This window comes from Hippocampus comes, unplaced genomic scaffold (genome assembly GCF_001891065.2).
Source record: "Hippocampus comes isolate QL1 unplaced genomic scaffold, H_comes_QL1_v1.1 scaffold1, whole genome shotgun sequence".
NCBI lineage: Eukaryota > Metazoa > Chordata > Actinopteri > Syngnathiformes > Syngnathidae > Hippocampus > Hippocampus comes.
Genome location: NW_017805010.1, coordinates 3,250,810 through 3,264,722, shown reverse-complemented (window position 1 = coordinate 3,264,722; position 13,913 = coordinate 3,250,810). Strand labels below are relative to the sequence as shown.

The following is a 13,913-nucleotide window of genomic DNA, read 5'->3' as shown; positions in this document are numbered from 1 at the left end:
TATTTGTAGTAATAATAATAATTGTATTCTGTACTTTAAATCTGGATTTTTAATTGTCTTGCTTTTTTTTCTTCACAAGAAAAACAAACAGTAATCCTGCATACAGGTGTAAGCACCCGAAGAGGCCTTTCTCTGGGGGTGGGGGAGGGGGGCACCTATGGCCCTCCTCCACCAGCAGCCTTTCTTTGGGCCTACCTCCGCGCTGAGTCACGTGTTCCTCGAGCGAATACAAAATTTCCAGTGGGAGAGCGCCTCGACACACACGCCTATCAGCAATTATCAGCTCAGGTCCCTATCTCCACGCGACCAAGGGCCACGGGAGGACAAGAAAGAAGTCCAAAATCCCGGATTTACTTGAAAGGACTACTGCGTTGTGAAGCGCCTGCATGCTTTGGAGTCACTCTCCTCTTTCCTTCCACAACGTTTGCCTGCGGGGTGCTCTTCTTTGGGTGATATTTGGACCCTTCCAGGGCTGGACGGATTTGTTTCTCTTTATCACCTGGTTGGCCTTATCTGGTAAGATAATACGCTGCAAGAGAGCCCTTGGAACCAAATAATGTTCCTCGTGTATCCTTCCGCGTGTTATCATCGATGGATGAGTGCGTGCGTGTATTTGTGTGTGTGTGTGTGTGTGTGTGTGTGTGTGTGTGTGTGTGTGTGTGTGTGTGTGTGTGTGTGTGTGTGCGGGCGGCGTGTGTGTGTGTGCGTGATTTTGATTCTTTTTGTGAGGACTTTAATGCCCCCCCGGTATGTGAGCTTCAATTAGCATGCTTAGTTAAATCAAGCTCACACACGTGAGGAAGGCGTAAAATGTCTGACGTGATGAGGATGAATTGTTTTAACACAGCTTCGATCTTTTCTTTGTCTTTTGTTGAAACTTAAATGGGGCATTCTATTTTGTATTGAAAGGCACAGCAAAGCATAATCGATATTCTTTAAAATGTGTCTCCGATAAAACAAACAAAACAATGTTTCATGTTTACGATAAGGACGAATGAAACGCATACAAAATACGGAATTTAAAAACTGTATTTTATTTGTTACATTTGAAGTTGCTCGTCAAGAGGGAGGCAAGACAAAAAGGGTGCTCAGGAAATCACTTAAAAACCGCTTCAGTTAACTTTTTGTCGATGACTAACTAACACGCGCATGTTTCTCTATTTTACACGTGTATATTGATTCTTTTTTTAAGCGTCCTCAAATTCTGGAATGACTCGCATGATGTCTTTTGCAGTTTCACTGGTGTTTTGCTGCAAACTGGGTAACGATCGAAGGAGCGTGGAGAAGGTCTCCCGCGCACGAAGGACACGGACAAAATTATTTTTAATACCAAGACGTGCAAGAGGAGAGGAAAATGTATCAAAGCCTGACCTTGACGTCCAACCAGTCCCCTTACACGCACGACACCGGGAATTACATGCACCCATCTGCCAACTCGCCCGTCTACGTCCCCACCAGCAGGGTCCCGAGCATGCTGCCCACCCTCCCGTACCTGCAGACCTGCGAACCGCCTCACCAGTCCCACGGACTCGGGACACACCACCACCACCACCACCCCCACCACGGCTGGCCTCAGAGCACCGTGGACGGCTCGTCGTTCGCACCCAGCAGTCCTCACCCCCCACACGGCTTCTCGTACTCGCACAGCCCGCCGCTGAGTACCAACACCGGCCGGGATGCAGCCTACCAGAGCTCGCTTGTGCTCGGCAACAGCGGCCGGGCGGACCAGCTCAGCGGGGCCCTGGTGCGTCCAGTGGGAGGCTCTTACACCAGCCCGTACGCTTACATGAGCCCTGAGATGGCGACCTCCTCCTGGACGCCGGGACCGTTCGAGAGCGGAGTGCTGAGCCTGCAGGGCCGCCAAGGAGGCATGTCGACGCGGCGTTCCAGTCTGGGTAGGCCTCCACGTCACATGCGCCATGTTATGCCGGTGGATTGAATCCATCAAAATGAAATCGAAATATTTCATGGCAATCCATAGGAAAGGTGTCATTTTTCTTTAATGACTTGGTGAAAAACTTGCGACATGATATCATTGTCACTTTTCGACTACATTTAAAGTAACTAATTAAATTAACTTTTATTTTCATAAAAACATATCACGTCACACGCAAATCTTATAGTTTCTACTAAAACTGTCCAAAATCAAATACTATCCGATTAAAGAGCTGTCTTAATTTATTCGCCTCATTTAAATGCCGTTGTTATTTTTTCAAATCTACACTGTCGAAAAGATGAGAACTTAATTCATATCACAAAATACACACATAGAGTATGTGAACAACAATAGTTGCATTCTTGTGATTATCTATATTGTGCCCATCTCAAGATTAATAACCCTAGTTTAAAATATTACAAACATCTTCTCAGTATGATACAATCTTCCGTATAATAATAATAATAATAATAATATAATTAATATAAAAAATATTCATCATAATAATGTTATTAGATTACGACCCAATCAAAAGCATCTTATTTTTAAAGGCTCAAAACTAAACTACAAATAAATAATACATATAATAAATGTATTAATGGTATTTTTTTATGTGTAGCTATGATTAATAATGTCATATTTTTTTCAATTGGGCTTCAAGATTTTCATCAGTATTTCACAATTCTATCAGTGGGCCGTCCATTGTTATCATTGGTGTTTATTTATTAATACAGTATCGTTATTTTCAACAACGTTCCAAGCAATCATGACCTGTAGGAATTCTCTGTTAAACTTGCTATAATAAATTCTGATCATATGTCACTGCCATTTATAAGGAGGTGCCCTAACAGTGTTCTTGATTGAATCAAAGTCTCCCCCCCAAATTGAAGTAAGACAATACACATTCTTTGACAGAAAAGCCGAATAACAACAATCAATTAAAATGTTAATCTAATCCCGAGCAGTGTTTTGATTTTAGGGCTCAATACACACTCACACAAATACCCATTGTCCCGAGCCATCAGCAGCATTTATCACCTCCACCATCAAGACTGTGATCAAGAGTTACTCAAAATGTCTCTGCTCATACACAGTTTGACAATAAACGGATTCTACTAAAGTCTCCTTTGATGTTTGTGTTGATCATAAAATTTGATTCATCCAATCTTAGATTTGCTATTGTTACTAGTCTTTCATCTGTAATAAATAAGACGAATGTTGAGGTAATAGCAACACAAAACGGACCAAACTCCATCAGACATGTATTCTATAATGACCAATAAATAGAAAAGCAAGTGATAAGCAAGAACTAACAATAATAATTCAATAGTCAAATGAAATAATATGCGAAAAACATTAAATCAATGAGTAAAAATAAATGCGTGCGCCTAAACAACTACAACTGACTGGCATCCTCCAGTGTGGGTATAGCATGAAAATCATCAAGCTCAGCTCAGACATGTTAGTTGTCTTTTCAATTACATTGAATTGAAAAATTATGACAAAAATGTCATAAATGTTTGAAAATTGAAGAAAGACCCACTATACACATTGTGATCTATTTTAGTTTGCAAACTGCAGAATCAAGAAATGTTTGGTCTGCAAATCCGAATCGATCAGCTGTCAATTTGTTGGTTTTGTTATCCCTGGACTTTATTGGACACAGAAATGGTTCATATTGGCATATAATAACATAATTGAAAAAAAAAAGGTTTGTCTCAGAATGCATTTTACTGTATAACATGTTTACATATGACACGGTTAACGACGGTTATTCCAGGCTTCTTCAATTGGATTTTCAAACGTCCCCATGCAGGCAGGGCATCCCTCATTCGATGAGTAATTGGGAATTTTTGACGGATTCATGCCAGGAGTCTGCTGTGTGTTAAGGCTGTGATGGATAGAAGGGACCCCTGTATTTTTTCTGACTGATAACACCCCCACCTCACCATTCCTTCCATTAGTCTGTCTCCCCAACGCAGGTTTTAATGACTCTCCATCACATGCGTGGCTCAGGCAATGAGAGTGATGTTATTTTAAATTCCTCCACAGTTATTCATCACCCACTGGTCCCTAAACCAGACCCCCACCCCTAAAATCCTACCAATAGGCTACATGTTACAGTTAGTTGAACATTTATGTCATATGACCGCATGGGTGTTAGTGGTGCAGGAACTTTTTTTAGAGACCCTATGCATGAAATGATTAAAATAAAATGCACAAAAATGGCATTTAGTGGAAATCATGCATCTCAAAAAATATCACTTTTCAAGAAACCAAAAAAAAAATAGAAAACAGCATGTTCGGTTAGCCGTTGTATCGTCAAGGAGAGCAAGTCATTTTAACTCTTTATGACCTAAAAAATTGGTAGTTATAACTCTAAAATAAAAACCTTTACACCAAATTTACGTGATTGGTATCAGCCGATAACACTCATTGACGATCGGTATCGGCAGTATAAAGTGTCCCAATTGCAATTCTTCTTTCTGAGCAACTTAAACCAGATGGCACACTTGGGAAATATGTGTCAAAAAAAAAACAACACACACACACACACACACACACACACACACACACACACACACACAAAACACAATTGAAACACGGCACAACCACTGCTCTGTATTAAATGGAAAATTCATATTACAAGCAAAGAAAAAGAGTGTACGGTATTTGGTGTGACAATGGTCCTGTTGTTTGATTTTTTTTTTTTCTTCGTCAGGAAAAAAAAAGTCATCTTGGTGGAATGAGACATGTTAATGTTTCTCAGAGAGTCATCTAGTCATAAACGCCTTTGAATGGTGACGTTTACATTTTGCCCACCATTAAGACTAAAAGCATGTGCTCAGATCTGGTGGAGGACATGGCCACCGAGGGCAGGGAATGCGTCAACTGCGGCTCCATCTCCACACCCCTGTGGCGCAGAGATGGCACGGGCCACTACCTCTGTAACGCCTGTGGCCTCTACCACAAGATGAACGGGATCAACAGGCCGCTCATCAAACCTCAGAAACGATTGGTAAGACGGAGCTTGATTGCGTGTGGCTTGAATGTGCCTTTTCACCACAAAAGGTTTATTGACAACAACAACTGCAAACATACGAGTACAGATGACTTATTTGGACATATGGGACATTATTTTTCTACATATAGCAATTATGAAATGAATATTAAAATGTTTTAATGCAAGAAAGAAAAAGTTCATTAACAATGACAATACCAAAAAATGACATTATTATCATCAATACTTAAATGCTGATTAATCTGATCATTCATTGCAAAGTGAATTAATATTGAATTGAGTTTAATTAAGATTTATTTCTATAGTACATTTGGATGAAATTTCATTCGTCGAAATTAAATATTTTCTTATTTAAACACAATTGCAGAATTTGGATGAATGAAAGTGAAAATGTCAAATGTCTTCTTGGCAAATGTGTTTTACTGCAGCATTTTTTAAAATTGCACAGGTCTGGGGTTTATGGATGTGCTCATTTTCAGGGACGCAGCCATTATTTCAGAAGTGGGGATAGTTAGTTTTTGTTTTCTTTTTCAGGATGAAACATAGGAGGTAAAACACAATGACAGTAAAGCATAAATGGCATGTACGGTATCAGTAGTGAACAAAAAAAAAAAAATCCGTGAAGAACTCGACACAAAATGGAAAGAACCATTGAGCTATTTCTTGGGCTTCATGCTGAAAAGTCCAAATTCTCTGATTTTATTCTCTCGAATGTGAATACATTCATTTCCTCAGTCCAGCAAGAATGCAGACAAATTGTCTTTGTGTTTCAAGGAGCGCAAGACATTTATGGACATTAGCTTGAGCATAGAAAAGCTTTTAGCCTCCCGGTACTTTCTCACATTTTGAATTAAAGACAACCTCAGTCATTCCCAAAACTGAAAGAGTGGCACATGGATGAACATTTTGAAATATGGGCGGGACGGTGAGCCACTGGTTAGCACATCAGCCTCACAGTGCAGAGGTGCAGGGTTCGATTCCGGCTGCGGCCTCCCTGTGTGGAGTTTGACTGCTCTCCACCTCTGTGGGTTTTCTCCGGGTACTCCGGTTTCCTCCCACATTCCAAAAACATGCATGGCAGGTTAATGGAACACCCTAAATTGCCCCTAGGTGTGATTGTGAGCACGAATGGTTGTTTGTCTATGTGTGCCCTGCGATTGGCTGGCAACCAGTTCAGAATGTCCCCTGCCTACTGCCCAAAGACACCTGCGTTAGGCTCCAGCACATTTTCAGTAGCGCTTGCCCTTTTCAGGATTGCGGGCTGCTGTCTCAGCTGCCTTTCGGAGAAAGACGGACTATAACCTGAACTGGTCATCAGTCGATGGCAGGGCACATATAGAGATTGACAACCATTCACACTCACATTCACACCGTCGTGGGAACAGAATCCATGCTGCTTGGACTCAAGTCAGGCCAATCTGCCACTATTAGGAGTCAGCAGCCTCTTTGAAATTCCAAGCTACAGTACTTGGTTGCTGAATAATGCAAAGGGCCACCATTTTGATACACACTTCACCTTAATATGTTATTATTAATAGTTCTCAATTTATGACCATAATGGGTTCGAGAGGCTAAGTCAAATTGTTTGTAAATCAAGACATACTGGGAAAAAAAAAATCGAGCTGCAGAAGCCTCTCAGACCACACTTGATAATGACAAATATTACTGATCCGCTCTGCATTATCATTTTATTTTTACGTTACCTCTTGATTTGTCATAAATTGGCAATCACAGTGTAACAGTTTTAACTCAAAGGGATACTAAACTTTTTATTATTATTATTATTTTGTATTTTGTCTATAGAGAATTTGATGACTTCATTATTTGTTTTGTACAATTAACACCTTTCAAAACACTGTCAACTGAAAATGTCAAAGAGAAGTCACTGCTCGGGGCTCAGGGAACAACCAATCTCGGCTCACGTGAGGTTCATAAGATAAGATAAGATAAGATAAAAAAACTTTATTTGTCTCACAATGGAGAAATTCGCAAGCTGAGGACATGGTGCAAGTGGCAAAATGTGTTCTTAAAGGTGTTCAGTGAAAAATAATGATGCCATCAAATTAATTATAGATAAAATGTTAACTTTTGACTGCAGAAAATTGCTAAATAAGTTTACTATCTGACTACTTAACTGACATTGCATGTTGCAGGTCCCACATGCCCCTCCCCACCCACCAACTATGCCCTTGCTTATTTTGCTTTGCTTAACTTTAACTTTTAGCCGAACTTTTTTTTTTTTTAGTTGAGACAACATTTCATGTAAAGATGCAAACATTGTTGAAAGATCGTTTGGCAGTCATTTAGGAGACTGAAGAAAATGAAAACACTCTGCAAGTGGTGAGTGGGGTGTCAAGGCAAGGCTTCACGGCTGGTTATTTCCCACAAGCTTGCTACCTTTTGTGGAGCAGCTGTGGTTGGCCCTCCCAAACAAAAAAAAAAAACACCCCCAGTCCCTCAAGAGCTGCTTTTATTTGTCCCATAGTGACCTTGACCTTGGCCGAGGTGTTTGTGAGACTCTCAGCACAAACGTGGCCGCTGTTGCTTGTGCTCTATAAAACAAGATCATTATTTTTGTATGCAAAAAAAAATCTTTATGTGGGTGTTAAAAGGCTACCATACTAATGACTCATTAGCTATTTTCGCATCCGAGCCATGCAGTAATAATTCATCCCTGTCGAATGTTTTCTGTCCTGCGCTGACATCCTGTGATTCTTTTTCAAGGGAACAGTTTGACTTAAAATGGAGTCTCGAGCGGGGGGGAGCTCTGTCTTGGGTCTGAGCCAAAGCAAAAATCCAAAGTTTATACTTTATTTTTGTCTTCACCTACAGCAGACCACATCTCGCCGAGCTGGCCTGTGCTGTACCAACTGCCACACGAGCACCACTACGCTGTGGAGACGTAACGCGGAGGGAGAACCAGTGTGTAACGCCTGTGGTCTCTACATGAAACTGCACGGGGTATGTTACATCTCACGGGCCTTCGCATGGTTATTAAGCAATTTGGATATCGTTGGTGTCGGTTCTTTTACCATATCTTCACGTGTATGTATATAAGATTTGTCAATCTGCTACGCCTCCAAGTCTACTTTCAATCAGATTTGAGTTTGTGAAAATGGTACAGTTTGGTTCACCTTTTAGGTTGTTTCCATTGTTCACAACGAAAAAAGGCACCAAAGCAATTATGATAATGACATTTTTTTTGGACACCTCACCGATGTGGTACTAACAGCAGGTGCAAGTGTGGTGCGCTAGACAGAGGGTGACAGTGACTGGTCAGCACTGTTAGGTTCACGTCCAGCCATCCATCCATCAGATCATCTATTCATTTGGACATCCATTCATCCACCCTACTTTCTATCCCCGCACGCAAAGTGACTAAAGTCTACAAAACAGGGGGAAGGCAGGATATTTAAAAAAACAAATCTACGGCAGATGTTCTGCACCCATATTAGTGTTTCATGTCCTTTGTGTCACATTTTGCATGGTGGTAGGACACCAAAAAGCAGGGAGACAGGAGGAGTAGGGTAGACATAAAATGCATTTACAAAAAAAAAAAAAAACACTTTCAGGGTACACTGAAGAAATAACTCATATACTACAACTAAGTCCTGAAAACCACAAGGAATCAAGGTAGCAACAACAACAAAAAAAACACTTTCAGAGTACACTGAAGAAATAACTCAAATACTCCACAAGGAGCCAAGGTAACAAAAAAAAAAAAAAACAATGCCAGAAAAAAAACATAAAGGCGCACACAGACTCACCCAATAATCCGATAAGTAGCTGACAGAACCCAGGGAACTAAATACAAAGCAAAAGATCTGACGCTAACTGAAAGGAGCAAGGGAAGTAAATACGAACAAACTGACGAGACAACGAGAAACACCTGGACAAGACACAAAGGATTGAGGGAGCTGATTGGTTCAACACAAGGGACCCAGATGACGAGAACAAAAACATAGCACTTTGGTTTTTTTTTTTTTTTATTACTCGTACTGTGTACGACACATTTCTGCAAGGGTTTCAGGAATGATAAGCCGAAGAGAAATTAATGTGTTGTTTTTAAATTGTGCAATTATGATAGGCCAGCACACCTGCTTTGCAGTCAAGAGGTTCTGGGTTTAAATCTCAGTTCAGGCCCTCTTTGTGGAATTTGCATATCCCTCCCCATGCTCACCTGGCTTTTCTCCAGGTTCCTCCCATATTCTAAAACACGCAAGTTTAATTCAAGTCTCTGAACTGTCCCCTTGACGTAAATCTAAGTGTGAATGCGTGTTTGTCTAAACAGTACGTGCCCCACGATTGGTTGGATGTACCCCACCTTAATTTCAAAGTCAGCTAAAATAGGCTCCAGCTTTCCCGTGACCTGAATGAGGACAAGCTGTAAAGATAATGGATGGATGCATCGCGATTACTATAAGAACAGTTAATTGGATCGTACTTTGTATAAAAGAACCGGAAAACCACACAGCTAATCCTCAAAAGACGAATTAAAGACAATTGGACCTCTTCTTATTCCAAACACATAATTTTTCATTCCAAACAAGAGAGGATCTAAAGCCGTTGTCGTTTTGATGCCAGTACAAAGCACTGTGTTATGTCAAATTCATCAGTGTTGAATTTATTTGTGGGTTTATCCGGTGATGTCACGCTACTTAGTGACTCACTGGTGCTTACGCACAAGCCAGCTTGGGTTTACTGTTCCAAACCGTCCTGTTGTGATCCGAACTAAACTGTTACGTTTGGCGTGAAGATGACTTAACAGTGTCGAGCGGCTGATATTTGTACAGCAAAATGCATCTCCAAGGGCGCTGTGGTCCTTGTTATCAGGGCTGCAACGTGGGAGTGGAGCTTGTTTGGGTTGTCATGACACCGTGGCCTCTGTAATAACAGTGAGTCAACTAATGACTGCTTCCCACCTCCCTACAGGTGCCCAGACCTTTAGCCATGAAGAAAGAGAGTATACAGACAAGGAAGCGCAAACCCAAGATGCCCAAGAACAAGTTATCAACAGGTGGGGCAAAAGTGGCCTGAAATAGAAATGAAAGCAGCAACCTTTGGGAATTTTGTATTAAAATGGCAGCTTCGCAATCAGCTGGATGTGACCTTACCTTGGAGAAGAATAAAATCCGTGTTATTGTGAGATGATTCATATTGTAGATACTTTATTCGTACCATAAAGGAAAATATACAATATTCAGTTATGCATGACAAAGCATGTCATTTTTTTTAAAGATATGATTTGCCCTGTGCCCTTGTTATTTCTGTGGCTCAAAAGACAAAAACAAGAAGGAGCAACCTGTCCAAAAAAAAAAAAACAAAAAAACTAAGATCCCAACTTCTACTTCTTAAAGGGGAAGTCAACTCAAAAATGTTCTTTCAAAAATATGTTCTATGCAGCCCCACTAGTGTAAACATGGTATTTTGATTAATATTGCGTTTGTGGAATATGAAATGAGCAGCAAAGCCCCGCCCCCCTTTTTTTATCCATCACAGGGGGCAGCCATTTTGTCACAGTTGCTCAGGGCTAGGGTAACAACCAATCACTGCTCAGCTTGCAAATTCTACTTCTTAAGGGGGAGGTCAACTCAAAAAATGTCTTTTCAAAAATATGTTCTATACAGCCCCATTAAAGTAAACATGGTACTGTATTTAGATTAATATTGCGTTTGTGGAATATGAAATAAGCAGCAAAATCCACCTCTTACTATCCATCTCAGGGGGCGGCCATTTTGTCATAGTTGCTCCGGTCACGACCAATCACAGCTCAGCTTACAACTGTCACGATTTCAATCAACACCAAGTGGCAAAAAGGCCGCTCCTTGGGATGGATAGGAACGGGTGCATTTTGCTGCTTCTTTCATATTTCTCAAACGCACCATTAATCAGAATAACGTGTTTTGTCAAGAAAATGTTTGTGTTGCATTCCCCTTTAAGCAGATAACAATGGCGTAGCAAGTAATGATGGAGCATTTCGTTGTTCGTTTTTGTCAAACACAATGAAGAGGAGAAGTGAAAGGTCTAATGTCGGAAACACGATTTTCTTCAGGAGCACCCATCAGCTCAAACAGTCGGTCGCCATCGTCACTTTCGGTATCCGAGCACGCTTCAACCATCAAGAGTGAACCCAGCATGACCTCCTCACCTTACGCCGGGCAGACCGTCACGTCTGCCTCCCAGGTAATCTCGTTCATATCAATATAGAGCATGTCAACTCTTACCAAACTGTATGTTCATACTATCTAAATGAACTACTGTTGTATTGAAGTTGACCTACACAATTTGGTAATTCAACTGTCAATTGGCTCCTAAGAGCCCATTTTGCTGAGGCCATGTAGACCACATGTCTCAGCAGTGCTGAATGTAATAGGAATGAGGGGAGCTGCTCCGATTGGACGTTCGCTGTGCTCACTCCCACATTGACGCAAATGCCCATTTCGAACTGCACCCATCAACAAAAACACCAAAAGAAAGAAAACTCCATCCAAGCGAATAGTTAGACTGCACTTTGCGTTAGACTTGGTCTGGGCAGAAAAATGGGGCCCATTATTTTTAAACTGTGTGGACAAACACATTTTCACAAACAGGCAGAAAACCAAAGATTTCATTTCACACTTACATGTGAGCAGGCACGACAAAGATTCAAATATTTTTATCCAACCAATTAAAAAGTCAATCTCCCAATTAATGGTATGTCCCCTTTTGAAGGAGCAATGTGTATTATTTCCCTCAAGAGCTTTAAAATAGTACTAATAGTCGAGGAAGCATGCAGCAGCTTTATTCTTCACAAAATTACAAAGGTACAAAGGGTTTTTTTCTTTTTTTCTTTCTTTCTGGATGATAGTTTTAAATTTCGTCAGGAGAAACATTTGAAGTTTGAAGCAGCCATTTCCTCAACCTGAGTGGAAGCCTTAGTTGGGCTTTCAAAACATGTAAACAAACCGCATTGAGTTTGAAAGAATCCTAATTGTTTATATTTCCTTTCCTCTACAGACGGCTACCCAGCTGAACGTAACTACAGTGTCATCAGCACATATGGACATTAAATATGAGGATTATGCCTTTACTCCAACATCAATGGCGCCGCAGAACTCCTGGTGTGCTCTATCTCAAGCATGAGGCCCAAAAAAAAAAAAAAAAAATGGTTACCCAGTCTCACTGTCTTACCGGCCGGGACATTTGATGCACACACATATACGAATGAGGAAAGCCGAGTGAGCGTGATCCACTTGCAATGTACTACCGGGCCTTGCAACTTACATGAGTGTCAAGGAACCTCCAAGATCCAGGATGCAGCATACCTGGATTTCACAAACAACTACCTTTTATGGAGCAAGGAAATACACCAATCGACTTGTAAAGCCTGAAACATATACCTGGATATTAAATTTTTTTTGAAGTTGTTATTGCTGTGTTTAAGGAACACAATAAGGACATTACTGCCACTGCAGAAAAAAAATGGACAGAAAAACTTTTTTGTTTTTCTGTTTTATGGCTGCTGAACACAACTCAGCATGTAGATGATTGACTTTTATAGGCGCATTATTTATGTTGAGATAAGGGCAGTTAAGGCATAGACAATATCGTTTGACACCGCTTCCCCCCTGTGGGTCGGCCATGTTGCGTGACCTCCATGCAGGGTTATGTGAGCAATTAGTTTGTGAGATACGACGGTTATCAATAAATTCCCAATTGTTCGTTTTTAGATGTTGTGAGTACATATCAGAGGTTTGCCCTAACGATTGACTATAAAGGTGCAATGGCTCCATTAAAAAAAAAAAAAAAACAGTGAAATAATTATAAAACTAATGTCACTTCATTGTATGTATTTTGTCGAGAATGAAAGCTGTTTGTTGTTGTAATATTTTAAAGCGTATGTCACCCTCTCTCTGTTTCTTCTCTCTTATCAAAGTCCTTTGAAATCGGTTCAGGTTGAACCGATTTACTATTTATTAATTTGACTGATGGAAAAAGAATGAATCTAATAAAAAGAAAATCTCACTGCATGTAAGAGCTCATATTTCTGATCAAAAATGGACCTTTTCAAGTTCAGTTCATCCGTATATGCTATTTCGACACTGAAGGGATTTAACCATTTTAAACGTATTTACAAAATAATAATAATAATAATAATAATAAATAATTTATTTGTATACCACCTTTAAATGGTTTCAAAGTCATGAGAGCAGATGAAACAACACAACTGGTAATTTACCAATACAGGTCTGGAGTCTACACGTTATTCCCAACGGGTCATGAAAAACCCATGCAATCAATCAATCAATCTATCTATATATATACATGCTTGATAAGGATTCAAATTACATCTGAGATTGCTGCTGACATTTGCGGAAAATGGTGACCAACTGATCTCAAAATGGTGTCTAATGTAATCGTGTAAGAAATGTCAGTTGCCCCTTCTTCTAAATGCAGTGACTTGTATTAATGTCACGGAAAAGATGAACGTGAGCCACGAGCGTGTGTGTGTGTGTGTGTGTGTGTGTGTGTGTGTGTGTGTGTGTGTGTGTGTGTGTGTGTGCGTGCGTGTGTGTGAAAGTGTGTGTTTGTGCACGCCTGTGTGTTTATTTGGCATGTGGTCGTCCAAAGGTTGTGTTCCAACTGTGCTTTATGGCATCAATCCATGCTAAGGAGGAGAATGCACCCCAGTCAGCAACAAGGCTGCTTTACTGCCACCATGGCGACACGTAGGCACCACTGCGCCAACAACACCGCCCTGCTTTATAGCGCCAGGCGAGATGTTATGTCCTCTCTATTCTTGGGAGACGCCTTCAATCAGGTGCAGCGTGATCACCTTCTTGTCAGGTAAAGGGTAATAAAGTAAGTGCTTGAAATGGAGAACAGCGTGGTAAGTTGATTGGACACTCTAAATTGTCCCTCGGTGTGACTGTGTGGTTGTATGTGTGCCCGGCAACCAGTTCAGGGTGCACCTCG

General features: G+C 40.8%; 1 protein-coding gene across 1 annotated transcript; it reads left to right on the top strand.

Moving 5' to 3' along the window:
• Positions 1 to 246: 246 nt before the first annotated feature.
• gata5 (GATA binding protein 5) lies at positions 247 to 12,962 on the top strand. Its single transcript, XM_019862914.1, has 7 exons — positions 247 to 516; positions 1,235 to 1,895; positions 4,786 to 4,955; positions 7,791 to 7,919; positions 9,891 to 9,975; positions 11,011 to 11,141; positions 11,955 to 12,962. Exons 2-7 carry the CDS (start codon positions 1,355 to 1,357, stop codon positions 12,078 to 12,080), a joined length of 1,182 nt encoding a protein of 393 aa, XP_019718473.1. The 5' UTR covers positions 247 to 516; positions 1,235 to 1,354; the 3' UTR covers positions 12,081 to 12,962.
• Positions 12,963 to 13,913: the final 951 nt, after the last annotated feature.